Source organism: Pseudochaenichthys georgianus, chromosome 15 (genome assembly GCF_902827115.2).
Source record: "Pseudochaenichthys georgianus chromosome 15, fPseGeo1.2, whole genome shotgun sequence".
Classification (NCBI taxonomy): domain Eukaryota; kingdom Metazoa; phylum Chordata; class Actinopteri; order Perciformes; family Channichthyidae; genus Pseudochaenichthys; species Pseudochaenichthys georgianus.
In genome coordinates this window covers 21,209,676-21,236,973 of record NC_047517.1, presented here as the reverse complement: position 1 = coordinate 21,236,973, position 27,298 = coordinate 21,209,676, and the positions used below count along the sequence as shown (strand labels likewise).

Below are 27,298 nucleotides of genomic sequence, written 5' to 3'. Positions count from 1 at the left end.
ACCCCGCCATGTTTCCGTGTGTTGACAAAGTGAACGCATGGATGACGTCACGACCATCACGTGACTACTGAAAATGGCAAAAATGGCGGCGGCCAGACGGAATATACAGGTCTTGATAAAAAAGAGCTTCAAAATCATTATTTACCGGGGAATATCGCTGATTTCTTCAGGGTATGGTTTAAACATAATGTTTCACTAAATACTGAAGTTTTGATTAATTAACATGCATTTTACTTAAAACACGCAGTGACCACTTTTAGTTACTTATAATCACATTTCAATGCTTTATAACAATGATTCTAAAAAAATAGTATAACATATTGGGAACTATTAATAACGCTATGGTTTGTTAAAAAAATTAATCTGTTTGTGACAGTTATGAAGCTTTATGATGTTTTATGATGGTGGTTTTAAAGCACTCTTAAGTGTTTTTAAGTGTACAGTTAGATAGATTTTAATGCACCATACGTTTTTGTATAATTAAATATCGACATTTGAGATAAGTATTGTGTGCCTTTGCTCTGATGTTGACAGCACAAAGCCGCACAGTACTGAGGACAGTTTTGTGTGAGAGCAGTTTAGCAGGAGATGGATGTGTCGGTGATGGGAAGGGCAAGTTGTGTTTCCAGAGGGAGGAAAAAGACGAGGCTGTTACTGCGGTTCCTGCTGAATGAAGAGCAGAGGAGGCACTTTCCCCGCTGTGACTGATGTAATGGACATGGAGGGGTTTTATAAGCTTAAAGAGATGTGTCACAAACACAAATCATCCCTGGTCCTTGTGTTTGTATGACAATGAAGCTGTGTCACTTCAGCAAGCTGTTGCTTAGTAACATGATACACTAATGTCTCATCTGCAGTGATGACGTCTTAGTGGAGAAAGAGGAAATGTACTTTCTTTGTCCTTGATGGCCGTTATGGTGAAACAAATAATTGTGTCATTTTAAATGAAACATATTGCAGGTATTAAACATTGCTGTTGAAGTAAAGTAAAATGATAATGGTAAAGGAGAATATAGAGAAGGATTAATATCATACCGTAAATCAGAATGCTTTTCCAGTATAGATAATGTATGCAAAATCGCATCCATTAAATTATGATCTATGTTCACTGCAATTAACTGTGTTGTACTACTTCGCTTAACAGTCTTGTTCTAGTTTGTTAAATGTTTTTTTCATTATTATTCTAGATATTATATTCTAGATATTTGCCTTTTTGAATGGCTTTAATGATACATCTTCTTAAATCTATTGTTTATACACATTGCATTAGTTACCAAATCGGTTTATCAGCTCAATGGTTTTAACTCGAAATCAAATTGTCACATTATGATTTCACCTGAAAGTACCTTTCAGTAAAGCCTGTTCGATGAGAAGAAATCAACACATCAGTGTTCTGTGGTGGCCATACTCTGTAATGTTTTGTATAATGGTGTCAATTTCTTGTTAGTTATCCAACAACACATACACCAGTTACGATATTCCTGCAAAGCGCTAATACCAGCAGATATATCAACCTGATTTATTGGGTCTAGCTCTAGCAGAAATATCTGCAGTGGATGTATACTCTGGCCTTCTCGCATTATGAACTATCTCTTTGTATTTCCACACAGTGTGTCACTCCACTGAGCGATGATAAAGTGCAGCCTGGCGCAGGAATTAATGATGTCTAATTCTCTGTCCAGGCCCCCCTGTGACCACTCCTCAGGGCCCTCCTGGCTCTCCGGGGCCCCGTGGACCCCCTGGGAACTGTGACCCAGGTGACTGCCTACTTCCATCCCTGTGAGCCCAGCGGAGCCGATTGGAAAACCAACGTCAAACTCCGGACCTACAACTGACCTCTTTTGCTCACGTTACAAACACGTGGGGATGCAGTCAGGATTGTTCCTGTTCTTGTTGGGTTTGTTTTAAATTGGATAGAAAACCTTTGAGGGTTTTTTTTGTTTCTTTCTGCAATCCTGTACTTCTTGTTTTCACATCCCCTACTGTGATGCATTCCTTGTCAACTCTCATTATGTCTTTCAAGACCATGAAATGACTTTGTTTCATCAGTTCTGTCGGAAAAAAATGATCTTAATAATTATTTGTTTGCCTCCTTAATGGGCATTCCTTTTCACTCTTCTGTTCTTATTCAGATAAGCCAATGTGCTGGCAGAAGGTACATCTCAAATGTGTGCGTGTGTGTGCAAGCGAGAAAGAGATTAGCTGAATGAATAAACTTGTTTTATGTGGAGGTGTGAGAAAATAACAGATTTTTGAAGCTCCTTATGCAACCAAAGTGCAGCAGATGTGTCGGATATGGAAATTATTTATTTCAAGCGTGTTATTCAAGAATATATTTAAAGAGGGTACTTATTGTAGTAAATGTAGCATGGATGTTCAGTAATAGTATTAAAAAAGGAGGATTAATACGTTTCTGGATTACTGAGAGTTGCGTTTGATGAAATCATCACTCATGACACATTTGCATTGTGCACGATAATCTTTTTTTCACTGAATCTGCAGTTTTATAATTGATAAAGACGTCTTCCTATTTTCTGTAGGTTACGCGTCAGTACTGAGCGCCATACCTTTTGCAGTACACATTACCCTAACTGTGATAGGGATCTTTTTTTTGTTTATTTATATTTATTTTAAATTAATTATTACCTGGAGGCCAGAAAACCACCCGCAGAGAGAAACTCTCACCTACCTGCTACCCTTTTAATAAACAGAGCCAAAAACACCTGCCCTTGGAGTCTTTTAAACTTACTCGACCTTGATTTTAGTGGTTTCTGTTTTTCAGTGACATCCAGTTCATTTTACACGATTTTACTAACCCGGTGTGCCTTCCTTTATTTTATTATTATTAGTTAATTTTAACACTCCCTTTACTTTTTAAATTAATATTACTGGGGAGATTGTTTTAATTATTTTTATCTTTATCATTGCACTTGTGTTTTAACTGCACTTACACTTCTAAATGTTTTTATGCATGGCTTATACTAATAGAACTGGAATCACTTTTAAATTGGCCATTTTAGATCCCCCTATCATTTAGGGTCTTTTACAGATTCCATTGGGACAAGCTTTATGATGCTTTTAAAAGGGTTTTTATAAGGTTTATGTTTACGGAGGGTTTTCAGTGTGCGAAAAAGTACACGTCCCACCGTCCGGGACGTGTTATTACAATATCGGACAAGTAGATCTTTCAATTGACTTGTCCGGCGGACAAGTGACGTTTTTCGCCCCGATTTATTGACAAATTATTGATAAATTCAGTTTACAAAAGGCAGAACTCATTCGCAAATTGTCCGTGTCCGCCATTGTTCATTTAGAAATGTTAGTTTCGGTTCTGCAAATCGATTCATAAGGAAATGCATCTCGCCGCTTTCTGTACAGTTAGACGGGGGCGGGGCGGAGCGGATGGGAAGTGTAGCACAGTGGCAGGGTTGGGAAGCAAAACTCGGAACAATAACAATTGTCCGGTCCCGGGATTAAGAGTTGTGAGGACAGGAGGCGAGGCCGAGCCCCGCGGACTGCAGCTCTCTCTCTCTCTATGCTCCGTGTCAGCTGATCGCTGCAGCTCAGCGTCTCTCTCTCTCTCTACACACAGCGGATCCGCTGCCCGTTTAACAGCCTCATCTTTGTCAAACTTTCTATGTTCTTTCTCTAACACGTAATGGAGGTTATTAAGCGTTTTAGCTCCTGTGTTGTTAATATTAACCACCATTTCCTTTATGAAGTGAAGCAGCCTCCCTGTCTGTGTCCTCGCGCTGTCCTCACATCCCTGGACCCCCAGACTCGGAGGAGCACAGGGATGTCATGTCAGTATTGTTTATGAAGCAGGGTATAGAAAGTACATTATTGAAATGCTATTTATACTATTTATTTACTTTTACAAACAGTGAGTAGCTGGGCAGCTATTGCAGGACATGTGTAAGCGTGCAAGCTCTTTTAGTTGTAGAAAAGCGCTAGGACTATAAGCTATATAGGCTATATATATATATATATATATATATAAAAAAAATAATAATAACTTTATTTGTATAGCACCTTTCATACAGGGGATTGCAGTTCAAAGTGCTTTACATCAGTAAAAAATAAGACATAAAATCAGTGTAAAACAAGCAGCAAGAGCAAAGCATAAAGTGGGATAAAATAATTAAAAATAAAAACATGGGGAATAAAACATAGAGAAATAGTGCAATGTCAATCACAGAGAATAGTGCAGTATAATAGAGTAAAATCAGTAAAATGCTTTGGTAAAGAAGCTGGTGACCTCTAATAGACCTGCATCTGATGATCGCAGTGTTCTGGCAGGTGTGTAGTTCATCAGAGAGTCAGCCATGTAGCTGGGTCCTTGTCCATTTAGAGCTTTGTATGTGAGGAGAAGCCCCTTCAAATCAATTCTAAAAGTTACAGGAAGCCAGTGTAGAGTAGCTAAGACAGGACTAACGTGTTCCCTCCTTTTGGTATTCGTTAGTAGTCTAGCTGCAGAGTTTTGAATGAGCTGGAGTCTTCCAATAGCTTTCTTGGGGAGACCAGTGAATAGTGCATTGCAGTAGTCTAGTCGGCTAGATATAAAAGCATGAATGAGCTTCTCTGCATCATTTTGATGTATGAATGGTCTTACCTTCGCTATGTTTCTGAGCTTTGTTTAAATGGGCGTTGAAGTTCAAATCTGAGTCCAGGATGACACTGAGACTTGTCACCTCCGGTTTAATCCAAGTGGTTAAACTTCCTAGATTATTTGTTAGCATCTCTCTTTTTGAGATAATAATAATAATGTATTATTATTATTATTATTAGGCCTATGTGTTGGAGATGTGTGGTTGGACTCTGTCTCACAGGCAGGTTGCAGTGTAACATCAGAGGACACTGGGCCAATTGTACATTCTCAAACTGCACCGCTTAGAACTAACTAAACAATGCAGAGATTATTTTTATATAAATTGTATTCAATAACTGTAAGAAATTCAACAGTATGAAGTGATTTGTAAATAGGAATACAGATTTGACTTAATGTTTTCATAAATATATTTTTCTCCCAGTTTGTCATGGGACTTATTTTTATCCTCTCAAAAGAACCGGAATCGAGAACCGAAAATAACCGGAATCGAAAAGCAGAACCGGAATCGTTAAAATCCAAACGATACCCAACCCTATGTGTGATGCAGTAAAATCTTACCGCTCACTTACGTTAGCGGTGTTGTAAAAACCGTGGGAAAATGTAAAATACGATGACGAAGAAGATTCCAGTGGCCCCAATTTTTGTCCATTTTGGACAAGTGAAAAATGTATTCGGACAAGTAAATTGCCAAACTCACTTGTCCATGGACAAGTACTCAATAAAAACTTTTTCTCACACTGGTTTTAATGTTTTTTTAAACACCTATCTACCGAGAGCCAATGCACCACGCAGGGCTCCTCCGGATCAGCATCTTGATATGCCACACCTGTGAGGTGGGATGGATTATCTCGGCAAAGGAGAAGTGCTCACTATCACAGATTTTTTCAGATTTGGTGAACAATATTTGAGAGAAATGGGTATTTTGTGTATATAGAAAATGTTTTAGATCTTTGAGTTCATCTCTTGAAAAATGGGAGCAAAAACAAAAGTGTTGCGTTTATATTTTTGTTCAGTGTATATATTGTCATACAGTATATTCGCCTTGATAGAAGAGGCATGCAGATGAGAAGCCACGCTTTATATCTGAAGCACAGAGGGCTTTACTACAGAAATGGACAGAAAGGGACACCTGGAAGTCTCTTTATAGAGTCATAATACCTCATTTTATATTCCCAATCCATTTGACTTCTAGCTGGATTTAAGGCGCAGATGTGATATTACAATGCAAGGGGGGATTTCACTGAATAGTTAGAAAAGAGAATTTTTTTTTTAGATAGAAGTCAATTTAATTTTCATGCTGCCAGTTAATTTCTGAATGAAATATGTGTGTATTCTTCTCCTTTCCACGCACAGGGTGATCCCGGCTTCATTCAAGAACTCAAAATGCTCATCAGAAACGAAGTATTAAAGGTCTTTGAAGGTACAAATGATCCCAAATTAAAACGTTCCATGGTTATTATTCAAGGATTTCTCCGTTTTGAATGTGAGTTGTTTCATTTTGGTACCTTGTAGAGAAGCTATCGAGCTCTGCCGTGCCACAGAAGACACATGCGGGGATCCTGGCTTCTCAAATCCACGGGCCTCCTGGAGCTCCTGGGAAGGACGGATTACCCGGAACACCAGGAGAGCCCGGACCTCCTGGTACTCATGGTAAGAGCTCAGGCTGCCAAACTCAACTGCTGGACCTTAACATCAACTCAGAAAAGATAACCACTTTTGTTGAAATGAAAATAACTTGTAACCTTTCATTGCTCTCAACCAGACACTTACAGTAACCCTTTGATATTTTTACCCACGAAACATGTCTATTGGTGTTTCCTTCACCAATGAGTCCGCACCACACATATTCAAAGCAAGCAGGAAATAGTGAACTGCAACATTATCTTCTGTATATAAAGACTCAGGATGAAGCTGGAATTGGATGGGGGCTACCAATAAAGGTTTGTATTTTGGGGATTCATGGGTATTTTTCTCTTGCTTAGACCCGTTTATCAATGCAGACTGAGGGGCGGGAAGCAGAGGAAAAGGCCTGGAGTGTGGTGCACAGCAGCTCTCTGGGAAATATGAAGACAAACGAAGAATTGGCTGTGAATAAGAGAAAGCATTATCAATGTGGACAGGACAGAGCCCCAGTATTGATACCTCACTCCGGGGAAGAAAGCCTCCAAAGTAGAAAAGGAGCATAGTCAGGAAAGAGGGTGGACGTTCTTTTATCATACTGATGACTTTCTGACTGCTGCAACACTAATGGTTTGCTGGTCAGGCTTTATATCTCAAACTCGCTTAGAATAGTATTGTGTCCGCAGCAGAGCGGTGTCTTAACTTTTAAGTGTGTTACGTTGTTGGTGCAGATCAAAAGCATCACTGCATTGGCCTTTGTTCTTAAGCTATATATCTACCTCACATTAATCAAGACCATGTACACTTCAACCCACTGCTATGATATAAAATGCTGTTTTCATTCATGAATAATGTAGTTAAAGTAGGCCACTACTGGACTATAAATATGTGTGCTGTGATAATGCCTTTTGCATTACACATGTCTTTGATTTCATTCAGCTTGTTGTATTTGTTTATTCTTCCAAAGAGTGTTTATAGGTGATTCGTAATGCAGCTTTGCAATAAATATGTATTGAAAAAAAGAGGAAAGTTTTTTCCCTTGGTAAATCAAAAATTCAACAACTTCCCTTAATTTTTTCTTTGTTGACTTGTGCCTCCACTCAGCTGGGGAGAGAGTTTGGGGTAATATTTCCTCATTATGTCTCGTCATCCTCGGCTGGAGACTGTGCTTCTCTGAAATATCCAACTTGACGTATTCTCCAATATGCCAAATGAATTGTTTATGGAGAACAATAACCCCTCTGTTGAGTTCTTTTTTCTTCGTGGTTTGACTTCACATGGGTGAAAGTCTCAAGCTGTTGAAGAACACCCACAGGGACGCATGCTGATCTTTTTTTCTTTTTTTTCTTTATCCCATTTCCCTATGTTATAATTGACTGCTCATTTATCATTCTATATTCATGTATTACATTTGAGAGCGTAAGGAGAAATCATGTCAATCCTTTGTATTTAAGTGCATTTCATAAATAATTTTGATTTTAACATTCTTTTTTGTTTTATTTTGTATTCTAGTGCGTTCTGTTTATGTATCAATACTGAAACAAGTGTTTTTTATTATATCTGGCTGTAAACTCTGTGTTTTGGCGCTGCAATGCTTTGTCCTGTACAATATGGAAATATCAGTAAACATCCCGCAGTAATTGGCCTTTGATGGAGCAGCTGCTCAAAGAAAGGTGTTCTTTCTTTTCTTTTGTAAAGCCTAGCATGCAGAATAAATAGATGCTGCTGTTAATGCTGTTTACAACAGGTGCAGCACTGCAATCCTATCAATCAAGCATGAAGAACCACTCTCTGGCAATAATATTTTCTATTAGCGCATTTTATCCATTAGGGCCCGAGAAAACAAATGTTTTCAACCAAGTGTATGGAGTTTTCGATTTATCAGAGTGTACCAATCCGGCGTGCCACCCAAGCTTATTGCCCTGTGTGCTATTCAGTATTTGTTTTGCTTAAGGTACAGTGCTCTTTTCTTCATGGACCGTCTCCTCCCTGAATGAATGCCCCAGGCCCTGTGAGTGTTGAACGAAGTCTCATTATTGTGGCAATGTGTGGATAGCCCCCTCTCTCTTTTGAGACTCGGTTTTGGAGCATTCATAAGCCTTTTTTCTGAGATTTTCTCTGACAAGTAAGCGTCGAAGCGTTTCCCCTTGGGCCAGGCGGTGCGATGCTTGATACTCCTCCTGTCAATGTTTCTGATGCACTCCATGCAACCGCTGTTCCTGAGACTCCATTACTTTAAGTGCCCTCGTGGGGAAATATATTTCCCAGCCCTGAATTCTTACTTGGTATGCAGCTTGTTTTGTACTGCAAAGACTCGGCAGCTTAGCATGGAGTGAGAAAAGCCTTTCAATAACATGTTTGTGTGCTCAATGTTCTACACAACGCACTTGCTGGCCGAGAGATGCAGATGAGTGTTAATGCTTTGATTTGATTTATTTGACACATCATCATGTCTTTGACGTTTCAAGCATGTCCTTGTGTTATTTCATCTTGGAGGTAATCATGCAGAATCAAATCAGCATAGCAGAAAGACTTTTAAAATGAGATGACTTAGCTTTCTCTCTGTGGTCAAACAGAAGGAAAAAAAGATTAATGATCATGTTTATCCTCCCGTTAAATGACGTCTATTGCAATGAATAGATAAGATTGTTTCTGCATTTGTTTGTTTTGAAATGGTACATATGTATTTCTCTGAATGCCTTGAGAGAGCAACATATCCGACCTTTGATTGAAAAAAAAAGCTATTTTCTTCTTCAAAGACTTGCGCTCCGCGGTCATATTGTTGCCAGAGAGCTGTACACGCCTCTTTTATTGGACGCTAACGTTCAGATGGCTTGTTTGATGATTTCCATTTTGACAGGATATCAGTAGGTCTTTCATTATTCAAAAGGCTGGGGTCGAAACTGGGATTCCTACATCAACTATCAAAGCTGCAGGCTTGATGCTGGACATTGCGAAACGTATTGTTCATATCTATATCATCAAGAAGCCACTCTGTAGAAGTCCCTGGGAAGATAGAAAGATTTCGATAAAGGCATCCAATGGGAAAAGTAGTTTTTTTAACATGTTTGGGCATTTGTACTAATCTCACTTACTGTGGTTCCGCACTCCGTAAACACAACACCGCACACTTGATGTTGGTAGTATCTGTGCTCAGCCCGAGTGTTGTGTCTGTCCTCAGGGTACAGGGGGCAGAAAGGAGAGCGGGGTCAGCTTGGTCTGGGGTTACCAGGAGATCCAGGAGCCACGGGGCCACCAGGTAAGAGACATCTTAAATCGTACACTAAACTTGATGTAATCAGTGTATTTTGTTACAGGCAGCAAGGACGAATCCAAGAGAATGTGTGTTAAGTTATTTTGCTTTGCATTGGCGACATTTTAACCCACTGCGAATTCATAGAACTTTACGTCAAAGCGGACCATCAATATGTTTATAGTAACAAGGGTTTAAATGAGTGTTTGTCTAGTGAGGGGGTGATTCATTTTTGATCAACCAACAAAAACTGGTGAACATAGACAGTCAAAATGCTCCTTAAAAGGGATGTTTCCCTCAGGAGTTGGTGGAGACCAAAAATGAGCTAAAAGGAGAGCAAAGTTGCTCTGTATCTGCAATTATATGGCAAGAAAGATCAAAAAGTACTTCCCTGCCCTTCTGGTATGCTTCATTTTAGCCCATTTTTCACTGAATGACCCCCTGTCTCCTCCACATCTTAGTTTATTACGTTTCCTACCTGTCTACTGAAAAGAAGGACATGAAGTGAAACTCAGTAAACATCAGTTGTGTCAAATCTCAAAGCTCAAATGTATTTCAGCCTTCATGTGGAATCTCAGCATGTTGGAGATAAAAGCAACTCTCAGATACCTTTTGTAAAGACTCTGACACAAATTGGACCACAGCAAAGGACAAAGTGCTGCAGAGATAAAGCAATGACGTCCGTCCTGTACTGTTAAAGCTCAGCCTTATGTGCTGAGCAAAGTTTCTCTTAAAACGACCTAAGATGTCGGCTTGTCCCCTGCTCCCGTGAAGTAAGAAATAACTCCCTACCCCCCAACGGAGCCATGACTTCAGTCCTTTGACAGCAGGAGTATATCACTGACCCTAAAGTCACTTATACAACTATGTGTGTGCATAATGCATGTGTGGGGCCAAGGATAACACAAATCAGTGGCTCCTCTGGAGAGAACTAATCTAGGCTGTTGAAAGACATTATTTCCAGGGGCGTACAGTGATAGGAAGCACCTTCGGCACAGCTGCTGGGGTTAGACTTCCACCGTGTTCACATCTCGGTAAGAGTCAGAAAGTTACCAAACTGCTGGTAGGAAAGTGCCGGGCCACTGCGTCTGTGTTCCCTGGGCAGTTACTGTAGTCCCTGTACAGGAGAAACATATTTCTACCAACCAAACCTCCCGTCACCCCGGTCATCATGATGAGTGGTAACTCGTACCCCTCGTCACACGGAGCAGATTTAACCTACAGCCTACAGGTCCATGGAGAAACATGACGTTTCAGTGGAAGAAATACTGTATATATGCAGGTTGACCACAATGTCCATTTCCTGTCATTGCTTATAACCAGATAGACTTTGATGTCATAAATGAACTATGTGTTATAGATAAATATATAAGCAAAAATATAACCAATGCCGGTAGGGAAACATATTGGCGGTTCTATTTCGTCCCTACTGACCGCCAGAGGCGGTGCTTTAGCACTGGATATGTCCATCGCGCGCATGCGCAGCTCGAGTACCAATAACAACAAAGTCACCTGTGACCCACGTGACACCGGCTACATCAGCCGGTGTCGACAGAGGATCTGTTCCTTTTCATCTTCTCGCTGCGCGAGAGTACCTTGGCTACATTTTTTGTAGCCTACAGCGTTCGTTCGTTCGGAACATTTGTTAAGGATTCTCTGCAAACAGCTGGCTGCGTGTAGCTTCGCGACTCATCCAGTCGGGGCCGCAGGATTACCCGTCCTCCAGGAGCTGCGGCTGGCTGCGCAGAGACTTCGTTCGGACAGGTTGGTGTCGGCTTGGTTGGCGACGGCAGTGTTTCTACTCCCTCTCCCAGCCTAGTTGTCCTGATTTCTGTCTGTTTGCTGAGTCTTTTGGTGACGGAGGTGTTTTCGCTCCCTCTCCCAGGAGTATTGCTGTGCTTTTGTACTGTTTTGGCCGCGGCGCTGAGCCAAACGTCATTAGCATTGAGCTAAACCTCATTAGCATTGAGCTAAACTTCATTAGCATTGAGCTAAACTTCATTAGCATTGAGCTAAACTTCATTGGCATTGAGCTGTACTGGCTAGTTAGCAGTAGCGGCTGCAGCCACTCGGCTGACGCCGGGTTGAGCACCGGAGTTTCCCGTGCCGTTCTTTTTTCTTTAGCTACAGCTGGCATTCGCCTTTGATTTAACGCTAAAGTTGCCGTGTTTATCCTGTCAAACAAGTAGCTGGTGAAGTCTGTGTTCCCACACCCGCTCCCGGTTACGCTGCATCTGGCGTTCGTCTTCAGTTTAACCAGTGAAGGCAGTGTTTGCGCCCCCGCTCCTGGTAGGCGCTAAACGGCCTGGTTTTTTTCCGTTAAGCAGGTAGTTGGTGAAGGCTGTGCTCCCGCTCCCGGTTACGCTGCGTCTGGCATTCGTCTGTAAATTAACCAGTGAAGGCAGTGTTCTCGCCCCCGCTCCTGGTAGACGCTAACTGCCTTGTGTTTTGGCTTAAGCAGGTAGCTGGTGAAGGCTGCGTTCCCGCACCCGCTCCCGGTTACGCTGCATCTGGCACTCGCCTCGGCTCAGCCAGTGAGGGGCAGGTAGCTGGTGAAGGCTGTGTTCCCGCACCCGCTCCCGGCTTCTCTGCATCTGGCTACCTACAGAATGGCTCATTCATGTAGCGCCTGTATGGCTTCTCTCGAGCCCGAGGACGGCCACGACCGTTGCCCCTCTTGCCTCGGCCTCGAGCATCTAAGGGAAGCTCTCACAGTAGGGGCCTGCATGAACTGTAGCTGCATGCCCCGGGCACTCAGAGTGGCTAGAATTACTGAGGTGGAACGTCTGGCGGCAGCCAACGGACACCTCTCTTGGTCACATCCTCCCCCAGATCAGTTCGACCGTCCCTGGCGACTTGAGGGAGCGATGGCCATGGGTGCACCCCCCAATAAGAGGACTAGGAACAGGCTGTCCTCTAAAGTGGATCAGCTAGCTACCGACATGGACACGATGAAGTCGCTCCTCGTGGCCCTTCAGCCGGGGCCCGGTATAGGGGCTGCTAGCGGGCCGCCTGCCCCTCCTTCGGTTGCTGCCCCTCCTTCGGTTGCCGCCCCTCCTTCGGTTGCCGCACCTCTGTACGAGGATGCCTTGTCGCTAGCGGCTTCGGCTAACCTCTTCAATGAAGAGACGGAGGACGAGGTCCCGCTCGAGGAGTTTTCCCTCTCCTCTGCTCAGGGGTCTCTGCAGGACGGGGAGGACGGCTCCATGGCGGCCATCATTCGTACAGCCTTGGCGCACCTGCAGATTCCGGTTCCGCAGGCCAACTTGGCTCCGGCTAGTGCCTTCTTCAGGCGTAACCCAGCCCGTGTCCCCCTCACCGTTCCTCCTTCAGAGGAGTACCTGAGGGAGCTCCAGGCATGCTGGAGGGACACCAGGGCCTTTAGCCGCACTGGTTCCGATGCCCGGACCTTGGCTGCCATGCAGGACCCGGCGAGGGCGGGTCTGGGTGGCATGCCACCCATTGAGCCTGCCATCGCCTCCCTGATTCTGGCTCCTGACAAGGCTTTAAGGCCTGAGGTCAGGTGCCCTCAGCCTCAGTGCAGGGTCACGGATGGGCTGCTCTGTAGGGCCTACGACGCAGCGGCACGCATTGGGTCGTATCGGGAACTCCCTCTCCCATCTAATGCTGGCCGTCTCCGCCTCGCTGCAGCAGGCTCCGGCCGAGCCTTCTTTGCTGGGCCTCAGCGATGCATCACTGCAGGCCTTTGCCCTAATGACTAGGGAATTGGGACGAGTTATGTCTTTTCTGGTACAGACTCGTCGCCAGGTTTGGCTGGCCCAGTCACCACTGACGGAGACATGTAGGAGAGTCCTACGTAGCGTGCCAGTCGAGCCAGGGGAGCTGTTTGGGTCAGCTGCCCTGGAGACACTGGAGCGCGCTGCCCAAGCGAGGCAGACCAGGCAGCAGCTCTCGGGTCTTCGCAGTCCCGCGGCCGCTCCCGGCAGGCCCAGGGGCCGCTCTAGCAGCCGCGCTCAGCCACCGGCTTACTGGGGTGGTCGGCAGAGTTCCCAGCGGCCCACTCAACCGGCCAATGACTTTCGTGCCCCAGGTCGCCTGGCTTCCAGGCGGCCTCGCGCTTCAGAGCCTTACCGGCGCCCCCCGAGGGGCTCCAGGGGCCGGGGGGCTAGGCCCTGAAGTCCCGGGGCCGGTCGTCGGCTGTTTTTCCCAGCAGCAGCTCAGCTACTGGGCTGCCTGTATTTCCGACCCCTGGGTGGTTTCCACACTAACCCGGGGCTACGAGTTGCAGTTCCGACGCCGGCCCCTAGCCTTCGGCCGGGTCAGAATGACAGTTGTCAAGGACCCGGCGAAGGCCTTAGCGCTAGCCCAAGAGTTGTCCGTCCTCTTGGCCAAAGGCGCAATCGAGCCAGTGGATCCCCTGCGTCAGAGCGGGGGGTTCTACTCGACGTACTTTCTTGTGAGCAAGAAAGTTGGCGGATTCCGTCCAGTTCTGGACCTCAGAGGAATCAACAGATTCCTGAGGGTACTACCCTTCCATATGCTAACCACAGCAGACACCCTTCGTGTTGTCACACAGGGGGAGTGGTTCACAACCGTGGACTTGAGGGACGCCTACTTCCACGTGCCAATTGCATCCCATCACCGGAGGTTCTTGAGGTTCGCCTTTCAGGGTCGACATTATCAGTTTCGGGTGCTTCCCTTTGGTCTCTCCCTCTCCCCAAGGGTGTTCACCAGGGTTGTTGCGGCAGCACTCGCTCCCCTGCAGGCACAGGGCATGAAGGTCCTGCCATACCTGGACGACTGGCTGGTTTGCGCGCCGTCCCGGGCCCAAGGGGCCCAGGATACGGCGCGCCTCTCATCCCACGTTGCCCGGTTGGGCCTGACAGTGAACACCGGGAAGAGTTGCCTGGACCCTTCCCAGCAGGTCACTTATCTGGGGATGGTCCTAGATTCGGTCACCATGAGGGCCTACTTGACACCTCGTCGTGTGGACGACATTTCCCACCATCTTCGCATCTTCAGACTAGGCAAGAGGGTGCCTTACATACAGTTCCTCCGGCTCTTAGGCAGACTGACAGCTGCCTCAGCCGTCGTGCCCTTGAGCCTGTTGTCACTGCGCCCCATGCAGATGTGGCTGAACAGCCGTCACTTGGACGCCAAGCGGCACAGGCACAAGAGAGTCAGGGTGTCTCAGCGGTGCCTCCACTCTATGTCCCGCTGGAGGGACAGGGCCTATCTCCTGAGGGGTGTGCCCATGGGCACCATCCCATCCCGCCGGGAGACTGTCACTGTGGATGCGTGTCTCTCGGGGTGGGGTGCGGTGTGGCAGGGCAGGACTGTGCAGGGTCAGTGGTCTGCCCAGGAAGGTGCACGCCATATCAATGTGCTGGAGCTTCGAGCGGTGTTGCTCGCACTCATGCACTTTTTACCCCAACTGGCGGGCAGGCATGTGCTCGTTCGTTCGGACAACATGTCCGCAGTTGCCCAAATCAACCACCAGGGGGGCGCCAGGTCCGCACAGCTGCTCCGCGTTTCGCAGAGCCTCTTGCCTTGGGCGCTCCCCCGCCTCACCAGTCTGCGGGCAGTTTTTCTGCCAGGGGACCTGAATCAGGTCGCAGATTTCCTCTCACGGCGCAAGCCTCCACCGGGGGAGTGGAGGCTTCACCCGGAGGTGGTGGAGATAATTTGGAGCCTCTTCGGCAGGGCCGAGGTGGACCTCTTTGCCTCGGAAGAGTCGAGGCACTGCCCCCTCTGGTTCTCCTGGTCGGAGGTGACCAGCCCATTGGGTCAGGATTCCCTGGCGCACGACTGGCCGGACACTCTCCTGTATGCCTTCCCGCCGTTGCCTCTGATACTTCAGACGCTTCAGAGGGTCCTTACCCAGGGGCACAGGCTCCTTCTAGTCGCCCCCCGCTGGCCGGGGAGAGTCTGGTTCCCACTGCTACGCAGTCTCTGCGGCAGCCCACCGTGGCGTCTCCCCGACAGGAAGGACCTCCTGTCACAGCTCAAGGGTCAGATCTGGCATCCCGACCCTCGCCGCCTTCAGCTCTGGGTTTGGCCTCTGCAGGGCTCAACCCACTGTTGAGCGGTGTCACGGCATCTGTCAGGGAAACTATCCTGAATGCCAGAGCTCCATCCACTCGGGCACAGTATGAGTGCAAATGGAGGCTCTTCTCCCACTGGTGTGTGAGTAAGGCTGAGAATCCGGGACATTGCTCCGTGGCCACCATTTTAGAGTTTCTGCAGTCCCTTCTGGATAGTGGACGTTCTCACTCCACTTTGAAGGTGTATATGGCTGCTATCTCTGCCCGACATGTCAGAGTCGATGGCGCCACAGTGGGGCGCCACAGGTTGGTGTCCCTCTTTCTAAGAGGGGCTCTACGGCAGCGCCCCCCTAGCACCCCAAGGGCCCCGGCTTGGGACCTGCCCCTAGTGTTGGATGCACTATCATCTCCTCCCTTCGAACCCTTGGCCCAGGTCGGGCTTAAATGGCTGTCCCTGAAGGCAGCATTTCTGCTTGCCATAACCTCAGGGAAGCGAGTCGGAGAGCTTCATGCCCTCTCCGTAAGCAGTACATGCCTGAGGTGGAACTCCGATGGCTCGGGTGTCACCCTCTGGCCGAATGTGGCGTTCTTGCCCAAGGTGCTTCCACTAGCCCACTCCAATCGGCCTATCCAGCTGGCACGCTTTAACATTCCACAGGAGAACGGCACACCTGAGTTGCTGTGCCCTGTGCGTGCCCTGAGGGCGTATATTGATGCTACGGCCTGTATACGACAGTCAGAGCAGCTCTTCGTTTGCCATGGCGGCACTAGGAAGGGTCGTGCTCTCTCGAAGCAGCGGCTGTCCCACTGGGTGGTGGATACCATCACATGTGCCTATGGGGCCAGTGGCCGCCCCCCGCCATCAGGGGCCAGATGCCACTCTACAAGAGGCGTCTCAACATCGTGGGCTGCCCTAAGAGGGGTGCCCCTGGAGACCATCTGCGCCGCGGCGTCATGGGCGTCTTCGGGCACATTCTCCAGGTTCTACCGGGTCAATGTCCCCACTCCTCACCCCCTGGGGGTGGTCTTGTGGCCAAGCTCCGCTGCTTCCAACTAGGTGAGTAAGTGCTTGGATTCTTCATGACATGGTTGGTATAGGTCATCCAGTGCTAAAGCACCGCCTCTGGCGGTCAGTAGGGACGAAATAGAACGATAGTTACGGCTGTAACTACGGTTCTATGAGTCCCGGATGACCGCCAGAGTTTCCTGTCACTCAGAATTATTGTGTGCTCGCGAGAAGATTCTGGGAACAGATCCTCTGTCGACACCGGCTGATGTAGCCGGTGTCACGTGGGTCACAGGTGACTTTGTTGTTATTGGTACTCGAGCTGCGCATGCGCGCGATGGACATATCCAGTGCTAAAGCACCGCCTCTGGCGGTCATCCGGGACTCATAGAACCGTAGTTACAGCCGTAACTATCGTTTCTATGACGCCCATGTCTATAATGCATTTAAAACCAACATAACAAGAGTTAAAACCTGCTTATAGCACTTTTATATTAACCGACTTGTATTTTAATCGCACTAATACATATTAACTATGCCTTATAACACCAATAATAGCACATTTTAAAGCATTATTACTTATAAGGACAAGTATCAAAAGTTCATATTTTCTAGTGACTCACATTTTAGATTAATTATGTGTTGACCACTAAAAGTGACTTATAATAATAATATAATAATAACTCTATTAAAGGAATGGTATGCTCATGACACTCATTTTTAAATAATTATCATCCGATAAAACAGACCAGTCTCTGCCAGATGACATCCGATGACATTATCAGTGATTTTAAACTGATTATATACCGAAATAACATCAACACTGTGGGCGCCGCCATTTTCCGGACGTGACGTAAACCATGCGTTTGGTTTTCGAGGACACGTTGATCTCCATGTTATTTACTGCAGTTTCTCTCTTCAAATATGCCTCACTGTATCGCGAAATATTGCCACAATTCTGATAGGAACAATCCACGGCGCACTCATAACGTGCAGGGCTGGAGTGACTTTTGCTGTTGGGACTCGGGTTTGAGTCCAGCATGAACTTTTTTGTTATTTTCATGTCGATGGACACTGAATATTATGTAGTTTGAATAGAAGATTCCTAATATTGTTTGCCGAGACCAAGATTAATGACCCATCAGCATTTTAAAGTCTAATATCCCTGCACACGCAGCAATGACATTTCTGCTGCTGTCTTTGCAAAACGAGTTAACAGTCGCATTTGATCTGGATGAGTGCTGCAGAATGCCGTTTTTATAAGGGATGTATGTGTGTGTCTTTCATATTAAACATGATCGCTGGTAGATAGCCACAGAAGATGTAACACAGTTTAATCTGGGCGGATCCCATTTTCCCATGGGCGAATCACAGTTTACCTGAGAGGATCACAGCTTAACACAGCTGAAGACTTCTCCACGCTGCTTTCAAACTCTGAGTAAACAACGTGCGCTTCACTGGGAGGCTGTCTGAACGTGTACACGGGTCTCAGATGGACTTGGTATCACATTAGGAACGATATGCAGTGATAATTCGGGCAACAATAGCTGGTTTTAAGGATTTATTCGAGCGGATCACAGCTTAACACAGCTGAAGACTTCTCCACGCTGCTTTCAAACTCTGAGTAAAGAACGTGTGCTTCACTTGGAGGCTGTCTGAAGGTGTACACAGGTCTCAGGTGGACTTGGTATCACATTAAGAACGATATTCAGTAATAAGTCTGCCAACAATAGCTGATTTAAATGATCTATTGGAGCTCGCAATGTTTTGAACAGACATCCCCATGTCAACTCGTTTTTCTTTGTGTAGTCCTCGCTCTTCGCGTCCGGATATAACCATCGTAACCACAACCTCACACACTGGTACTGAATGTGCATCAAAGTGTTCCTATCCAGCCAAATATACCAACAGATTTATGTAAACGACAGAAGAAGCGATCGAAATGTGTATTTCAGTCGAAGGCCACGCCTCCACATCTGTCAACCAGTTGATCGGGGAACCAGTTAAACCGGAACACCGGCCCGAACCGAAAGATTCACAGGCTCATGTATGCAGCGAACATTTCAAATTTCCGGGCGACTACTCTGAGAGTATGATAAAACATAACATGGGATTTATGGAACAACCATTACTTAATGGAGATGCAGTACCATCGGTCTTTCTGGTGTCATCGCCGACCAGGACACCAGTTCGGCCAGTTGAGAAATCGCCCTCTGCAAGTGTGAAGCGACGGAGGAGCAGAAGTAGTGCTCGGAGTAAGAATAAGGTATGTTATAGCGCATTTCCATTGCAGCGGCTAGCCCCGTTTTAACGTCCAGGCCAGGACAGTTTTTGGTGGCCTTTCCATATAGCGTAGTACCGACTAGTGTGTATTTTCCCCCAGTTCTTTCCGGCCCCATAACATCGTGATTCTATGGCCAGGGACAACGAAGCTGAGTATGCTAAACTAGAGAGGGAATCGCTAGCAAGGGTGGTACTACATGCATACATATAGTATCTTATATCATCTTCCTATTATACACACATGCATTTCCAAACATCTGGACTACCTATGTTGCAAATGTATTATCTCTTCAATTTACACACGGCATCTATTGCACGTCTGTCCGTCCTGGGAGAGGGATCCCTCCTCTGTTGCTCTCCCTGAGGTTTCTCCCATGTTCCCTTTAAACTGGGGGTTTTCTTCGGAAGTTTTTCCTTGTACGATGTGAGGGTCTAAGGACAGAGGGTGTCGTATTGTCATACTGATATGTATGGCTGAATTCCCCCATCCAATGTCTTCACATTGGTCAAAACTTCTTCCTCTGCTGACGAGTCCGAACTCAAATACCCCGCCATGTTTCCGTGTGTTGACAAAGTGAACGCATGGATGACGTCACGACCATCACGTGACTACTGAAAATGGCAAAAATGGCGGCGGCCAGACGGAATATACAGGTCTTGATAAAAAAGAGCTTCAAAATCATTATTTACCGGGGAATATCGCTGATTTCTTCAGGGTATGGTTTAAACATAATGTTTCACTAAATACTGAAGTTTTGATTAATTAACATGCATTTTACTTAAAACACGCAGTGACCACTTTTAGTTACTTATAATCACATTTCAATGCTTTATAACAATGATTCTAAAAAAATAGTATAACATATTGGGAACTATTAATAACGCTATGGTTTGTTAAAAAAATTAATCTGTTTGTGACAGTTATGAAGCTTTATGATGTTTTATGATGGTGGTTTTAAAGCACTCTTAAGTGTTTTTAAGTGTACAGTTAGATAGATTTTAATGCACCATACGTTTTTGTATAATTAAATATCGACATTTGAGATAAGTATTGTGTGCCTTTGCTCTGATGTTGACAGCACAAAGCCGCACAGTACTGAGGACAGTTTTGTGTGAGAGCAGTTTAGCAGGAGATGGATGTGTCGGTGATGGGAAGGGCAAGTTGTGTTTCCAGAGGGAGGAAAAAGACGAGGCTGTTACTGCGGTTCCTGCTGAATGAAGAGCAGAGGAGGCACTTTCCCCGCTGTGACTGATGTAATGGACATGGAGGGGTTTTATAAGCTTAAAGAGATGTGTCACAAACACAAATCATCCCTGGTCCTTGTGTTTGTATGACAATGAAGCTGTGTCACTTCAGCAAGCTGTTGCTTAGTAACATGATACACTAATGTCTCATCTGCAGTGATGACGTCTTAGTGGAGAAAGAGGAAATGTACTTTCTTTGTCCTTGATGGCCGTTATGGTGAAACAAATAATTGTGTCATTTTAAATGAAACATATTGCAGGTATTAAACATTGCTGTTGAAGTAAAGTAAAATGATAATGGTAAAGGAGAATATAGAGAAGGATTAATATCATACCGTAAATCAGAATGCTTTTCCAGTATAGATAATGTATGCAAAATCGCATCCATTAAATTATGATCTATGTTCACTGCAATTAACTGTGTTGTACTACTTCGCTTAACAGTCTTGTTCTAGTTTGTTAAATGTTTTTTTCATTATTATTCTAGATATTATATTCTAGATATTTGCCTTTTTGAATGGCTTTAATGATACATCTTCTTAAATCTATTGTTTATACACATTGCATTAGTTACCAAATCGGTTTATCAGCTCAATGGTTTTAACTCGAAATCAAATTGTCACATTATGATTTCACCTGAAAGTACCTTTCAGTAAAGCCTGTTCGATGAGAAGAAATCAACACATCAGTGTTCTGTGGTGGCCATACTCTGTAATGTTTTGTATAATGGTGTCAATTTCTTGTTAGTTATCCAACAACACATACACCAGTTACGATATTCCTGCAAAGCGCTAATACCAGCAGATATATCAACCTGATTTATTGGGTCTAGCTCTAGCAGAAATATCTGCAGTGGATGTATACTCTGGCCTTCTCGCATTATGAACTATCTCTTTGTATTTCCACACAGTGTGTCACTCCACTGAGCGATGATAAAGTGCAGCCTGGCGCAGGAATTAATGATGTCTAATTCTCTGTCCAGGCCCCCCTGTGACCACTCCTCAGGGCCCTCCTGGCTCTCCGGGGCCCCGTGGACCCCCTGGGAACTGTGACCCAGGTGACTGCCTACTTCCATCCCTGTGAGCCCAGCGGAGCCGATTGGAAAACCAACGTCAAACTCCGGACCTACAACTGACCTCTTTTGCTCACGTTACAAACACGTGGGGATGCAGTCAGGATTGTTCCTGTTCTTGTTGGGTTTGTTTTAAATTGGATAGAAAACCTTTGAGGGTTTTTTTTGTTTCTTTCTGCAATCCTGTACTTCTTGTTTTCACATCCCCTACTGTGATGCATTCCTTGTCAACTCTCATTATGTCTTTCAAGACCATGAAATGACTTTGTTTCATCAGTTCTGTCGGAAAAAAATGATCTTAATAATTATTTGTTTGCCTCCTTAATGGGCATTCCTTTTCACTCTTCTGTTCTTATTCAGATAAGCCAATGTGCTGGCAGAAGGTACATCTCAAATGTGTGCGTGTGTGTGCAAGCGAGAAAGAGATTAGCTGAATGAATAAACTTGTTTTATGTGGAGGTGTGAGAAAATAACAGATTTTTGAAGCTCCTTATGCAACCAAAGTGCAGCAGATGTGTCGGATATGGAAATTATTTATTTCAAGCGTGTTATTCAAGAATATATTTAAAGAGGGTACTTATTGTAGTAAATGTAGCATGGATGTTCAGTAATAGTATTACTAAAAGGAGGATTAATACGTTTCTGGATTACTGAGAGTTGCGTTTGATGAAATCATCACTCATGACACATTTGCATTGTGCACGATAATCTTTTTTTTCACTGAATCTGCAGTTTTATAATTGATAAAGACGTCTTCCTATTTTCTGTAGGTTACGCGTCAGTACTGAGCGCCATACCTTTTGCAGTACAAAAACCTACAATTCATACTTTTACTGAGACTACTGTGTTTGTAAGACACATCCATCCATCAAGGGCAGATTCAAAGAATGTAATTGTAAATGATTTGTTTGATTCGCCTTATTGTCTGTTTAATCTGTACATACGTTGAGTGATTGTGGTTTTTATTTTTGATTTCTTTCTTCCTTTCTTATGGGGCTTGTGATGGGACCTGGCGACCTTGAGAGCCTTGAAAGGCGCCTATATAAAATAAATGATTTACCTGATCATTTTTACATAAGCAAGTTTTCATTGTAGTGACGCATTCAGGTTCTCACTTTGTTATCAATGTGTTTGTGTGAGATGATAATTTAACATTCGCTGTTTACATGGTGTTGTGTATGATGATTCCTCTGGTTTATTTGTATATTTTTGATTTGTTCAACCACTCAAAGGAAGTCGGACAACTACACTACAACTTCAGACTTTTTTTGGTGAATTATTTACTCATAAATCTACTTGAAGTTTCTCGCTGTTTGTTTTAAAGGGGCCTTATTAAGCTGTGTGCGGTTATCCCCTTCCTGTTATGTGTTATATAGTCTGTGCATGTAAATGGTCAGCAAAGGCTAAAATCCCAAAGTTCACGCCACATGGAGTTTCTTCCCTCCATTGGACTCCTTTGTTTACTTCTGTAACATAATGACATCACTATGTAACACTCACTCTTCTATTGGCTAGCGCTTCAAGACATTGTACGTGATAGACATGTCACTGTGAGATGTTTCCATGCTTGACAATGTCTGAGTAGAGGCACACAATATAAAATGAACCTGAAAATGAGCATAATAGGGCCCCTTTAAAGACAAAAGTCTACATCCTGGTCTTTCACTCACTGACCACCACTGTGTCACTATAATGTCTGGTTTTGGGGTGTCTTGTGACTGGAGTTTGGATTTATTTATTTACTGTAACATAATGTTTTATTGTCGTTGTAATGTTACTAGAGAAAAGTTTGAGTTCAACCCTAGCTAAACAAGCCTTCTGAGTTTTCTTATCCAGAAACTCACTACAACTGCACATTTGCAGACCTTCATCAGGACAAAAGTTAAAGCATTCAAACTTTAACATTGAATGTCCTGAAATGTATTTTACATTTTCTCAATCTTTTATTTGTAGGTGCTGTTTAATGAGAGTTTCAATCAATCAATCAATGTTTATTTATATAGCCCAATATCACAAATGTAGTTTGAGTTTGACTCAAAGGCTTTACAAATGTTTAATGTCCTGCTGTGATTTATGTCTGAAAAGTTCTGTGGGTGTATCTGAGACTTTGTGACGTTGTAAGAACTCTCTTCTTTCTGCGTTTCATCCTTTAAGATCTGTTTGAGACTTTTAACTTCATTTCCACATCTTAGACCGTCATCAAGCTTCTCTTACACATGAATTATAACTTGCATCTTCCTCTGAAGCTGCAGAGCATTTTTTAATACTTTTCTCAGCATGCGGGCTTGGTTTTATCCCTGCTAAGTTTGTTCAGTGTGAGTTGGTCTAATTTCAGATGGGTAGTAAATCAAATGTGTGGAGCTGACTTCATTTGTGAGTTGAAAGAGCCCCCTGCTGGACATATATGTAATGTATCATTGCTTGTAATGTGGAAGGACAACATCTATGGGTTCTACTCTACATAAATCCCCTTCTATTGGCTTCTGTCTTTTCATCATGCAAATGTTTCTTTTTCATATTCTATTTAATGGGTTCCCTTAACAATAACGCCCACCTTGACCAAATGAAATGAGGCAGCATCAGTGGGAATATGTGATCTGAACTGTTTTGGTGTACTGATGAGAGCAACTCTCTGCAAATCTTGAATTGACATTAATATGCGTCACTTTTCTGGCGTCAATTTAGCTTAACAGGGGAATGATAACTAGGGAGGACACAGCATGGCCGCTGTTGTCACTGCCTACTTTGCGAGCAATTTGAAGCCGGCCATTTTAACATTGCTCCGAGTTTAAATCCAGTTAGTGGGAGATGTCAGATTAATGCAAATTAGACAAAGTGTTTTTATGTTAAATCAAATGTGGTAATACATCCAAAAAAAGACTTGTCAAAATTCACTTGAAACAATACATATTTCGTTATTGCTTTATTTTTGTTTAACAGTAATGTAAATTGATCCTGTTGCCACATTTAATCTAATCTTGTAAATAAGCTTGTAATGAGGGGGAATATGGATCAGCCTCCCAGCACGGTCCCTGGGATTAAAAAATGTCCTCCTGCTGCTCTCACTGTTGCTCCTCTCCGCTCCTCTATAAACTCATGTCGTGTTGTGGGACTTTAATGTGTGTTTATTTCGTTGGATATCTACCTCAGTCTTGGTTAACCACAAGTCTACATGATTAGCTATGTTGGAGAGAAAGAACATCACAACACAAACTGTTGCCTTTTACTGAAAGAAGCAATTGAACCTCATGTGTGTGTAGAAACAAAGTGGACTTATATATGTGGTGACCAGGTATCAGAGGTTATATTTACACTTTTCTTTGCAGCATCCTTTATTAATGGCACCTGCCTTACCTGTGTGCAATAAATGTTACTCAGTGCTTTATCTCTGGTGTTCTTGTGTTATATGTCCGGTCACTACACAGCATTAGGTTAGAAGATTTCTTATTGTTTCATATGGGGTTATGTTTTGAATATGAAGTTAGATTTTATAATTATTGGTGGTTTAAAGGTCCCCTATTATACTCTTTTTCACCAATATATTTTAGATCTATATACAAAACATGTCTCTGAAGTGTTTGGCTCGAAATACCAAACAGGTCATGCATTGTAGCATCCCATAAACCCCTCTCTTCCAAAAGTGTTTATTATGTGTCTGGAGCTTTACATTATAATGAGCTGCTGCTGGCCACGCCCCTTTGAGAAGAGTTTGGTTTAAAATACTTGCTGTGCTCTAGGAGGTGATTCAGGTGATAAGATGAGCGGGTGTTACCTTGGTTGGTTATTGGCTAATGGTTACACAACCCATAAAAGCATTGTGACGTCACAAAGTGGCCACAATCTGATCAGCTAATTGTCAGACTGGTTTTTATATAGATGGATCAGGACAAAAAGAGAGGCAATCCTTTTTCCTGAAATGTTCTGAATCTCTTAACACAGATGGGACACAATTATGTATTAAATAAATGAAAAAGTGGATTTTGCATAATAGGTGGCCTTTAAGTTCATCATTATATAATGAGGAACAACTTACAACCCAGGTTTCTTCGTCTGTGATTTTTGGCATAGCCACTATAAACATTACAATTAAGATGCAAGGATAAGATTGAAAGCTTTTTTGATAATAAAAGTAATTAGATATGAAAATGGCTTTTGACAAAACAATCTCACCTTGATGTCCATACAGTAGCTGTTCTGATCTTTTCATCTCATCACATGGTATTCATCAGCAGGTGAGGTGTTCACTTTTGTCATGGAAATTTAGATAAATAGAGATCCCACAAAGGGCCCACAAACAAGGGACATTTGAGCATTTACATTTCTAGAAATTGGCAAACTCCATAAGATGATGTAGATCAGTGACCACCAACTGGCGGCCCGCAGGCCACATCCGGCCCGCCAGACATTCTCATCCGGCCGCACGACGGGGGTGACTGTGGCGTTGGCGGAGTGTAGTGTCTTCTGCCATCCTTTACTCATGGGAATGGACGCTCACATTACCTTTAAGGGCAGCCGACATAAACGAATGCCGTGCTTCCATGAGCGTCAAATCCCGACGCAGATGGGAATACATTGCAATCAGTTGAAAGCTATTTGCGTCTCTTTATGACGCTGAAGGAGCCTAGGAGCGTCACAATTGGACGCCACGGACACTGACCAAACGTCGCTATTGGACGCTTAGGGAGTGAGAGTGTGTTGGTGTGAAAGCCGCATGAGAGGCTCTGATAACCTCAGCGCAGTGAGGTAAAGGCACACCTTTATATGATCATTATAGTTATAAAAAAATAAGAGAATAGATGAAAAACATGGATAAAATACTATATGACAGTACAAAAAAAAAAGGGGAGTGATTTGTAAAATATCCATAAAGAAAAATAAATCTACTTACAGTTCCGTTTCATATGGGTGTTGAGAGATGTTTCCATAGATCTCCTAATGTTGCTCTCAAAGTGCACCAGATTGATGCTTTTAACTTCAATATTAAAAAAAAAAAATCTTCCCGGGGGAGCATGCCCCCGGACCTCCCTAGAGGATGTTAGGTCCACCCCCCACTTAAATCATGTTCACATGGATAGGACACTAAATACAGTTGCACACATCTTGTGTCCATATCTTTCTGTTTTGGTGGTCATGCCACAACCGTGCATGCACGAGTCATAGTGAGTGTCTGCATTTGAGGGGGGGGCAGCAAATTGCCTAGGGCAGCAAATTGGTCAGGGCCGGCCCTGGTTACTGCGTTCGCCCCCCACCCATTTCTTTGTTTACAACGTCTCGTGAGTAAGGTGCAGTACCGGAGTCCAACAGAGAGGCAGCAGCTGCGGGACAGTAGACTGCGTACTGCGAAACCTTCCCTCCCCTGAAGAAGAAGTGATCCTTCGTTGTGAAGAGTCTGGTTAATGCGCTCCGCACCACAGCAGTAGCGGACAGAGTCCAACAGAGAGGCTGGAGCTGCGGGACAGTAGCCGAGAAGCAGGGTTGGGTTGTAACGGAAAACATAACGGTGTTACGTAATCAGAATACAAAAATCAAGTAGGCTAACTGTATTCAGCTGGCGTTACATTTGAAAAATGAGTAATCTGATTACAGTTACTTTCGTAAACCTGAAGTGTATACATTTTGGAATACTTATTGGAATTATTGGAGGAAAAGTTTCCTCACAAAATGTAATATTCATTACCGGCAGAACTGTGTGCACACTGCACAGCGCTGCAGCATGTCTGTGAGCAAGAGAGAGATGCAGCGTGTCTGTGAGGCCCCGCCCCTGCATGCAGATGAGAGAGAGAGATCTCTTTTAAAATATATTGAAAGTTAGAAACGGAGATGGTTAGATAAAATTTACAAGATAACGTTTATGTAGCATTTCTTTATTGTCGAAATGATGACATTTCATAACGGGATGAAATCAAAGTGAATGGCCTGCTGCTGCTGAATGCATGGGGCAAGTGACTGGAAAAAGTTTTAAAAGTTATTACATCGTTTCAGATAATAAATAATAATGATAATTCATTCTATTTAGGGGCGCCTTTCAAAGCACCCAAGGACACCTTACAATTCATAACGTATTCCAAGGAAAGGTTTTAAGACAGAACAAAGAATGCAGTCCGGGTGATGTTTTTTATGTGGGGTGCAGATGAGAGAGCTGTCCAGAATGACACCAAGATGTTGTATTTGTGCTCTTGATAAGCCATGAAAACAGTAAAATAAG

The 27,298-nt window shown here is 44.1% G+C and overlaps 2 protein-coding genes across 2 annotated transcripts in view; both read left to right on the top strand.

The window, feature by feature from the left end:
• The window catches only part of LOC117459267 (collagen alpha-1(XIX) chain-like), a 117,347-nt gene extending 114,980 nt beyond the window's left edge, over nucleotides 1-2,367 (top strand). Inside the window, exon 52 of the mRNA XM_034099997.2 lies at nucleotides 1,683-2,367. Within this exon, the coding sequence (XP_033955888.1) occupies nucleotides 1,683-1,783 (101 nt within the window). The 3' untranslated portion in view covers nucleotides 1,784-2,367. The remainder of the gene's footprint in view (nucleotides 1-1,682) is intronic.
• Nucleotides 2,368-3,620: 1,253 nt separating this feature from the next.
• Nucleotides 3,621-24,473, top strand: LOC117459363 (collagen alpha-1(XII) chain-like). Its single transcript, XM_034100144.2, has 5 exons — nucleotides 3,621-3,803; nucleotides 5,963-6,029; nucleotides 6,122-6,259; nucleotides 9,411-9,488; nucleotides 21,004-24,473. Exons 2-5 carry the CDS (start codon nucleotides 5,993-5,995, stop codon nucleotides 21,102-21,104), a joined length of 354 nt encoding a protein of 117 aa, XP_033956035.1. The 5' UTR covers nucleotides 3,621-3,803; nucleotides 5,963-5,992; the 3' UTR covers nucleotides 21,105-24,473.
• The last annotated feature ends 2,825 nt before the right edge of the window (nucleotides 24,474-27,298 follow it).

Excerpts from the sequence above, each read along its gene's own strand:
- LOC117459363 (XM_034100144.2), top strand. The coding sequence starts at position 5,993 with ATGCTCATCAGAAACGAAGTATTAAAGGTCTTTGAAG. Across the intron at positions 6,030-6,121 it reads AGTATTAAAGGTCTTTGAAG|AGAAGCTATCGAGCTCTGCC; the intron begins GTACAAATGATC and ends GGTACCTTGTAG. Across the intron at positions 6,260-9,410 it reads CGGACCTCCTGGTACTCATG|GGTACAGGGGGCAGAAAGGA; the intron begins GTAAGAGCTCAG and ends GTCTGTCCTCAG.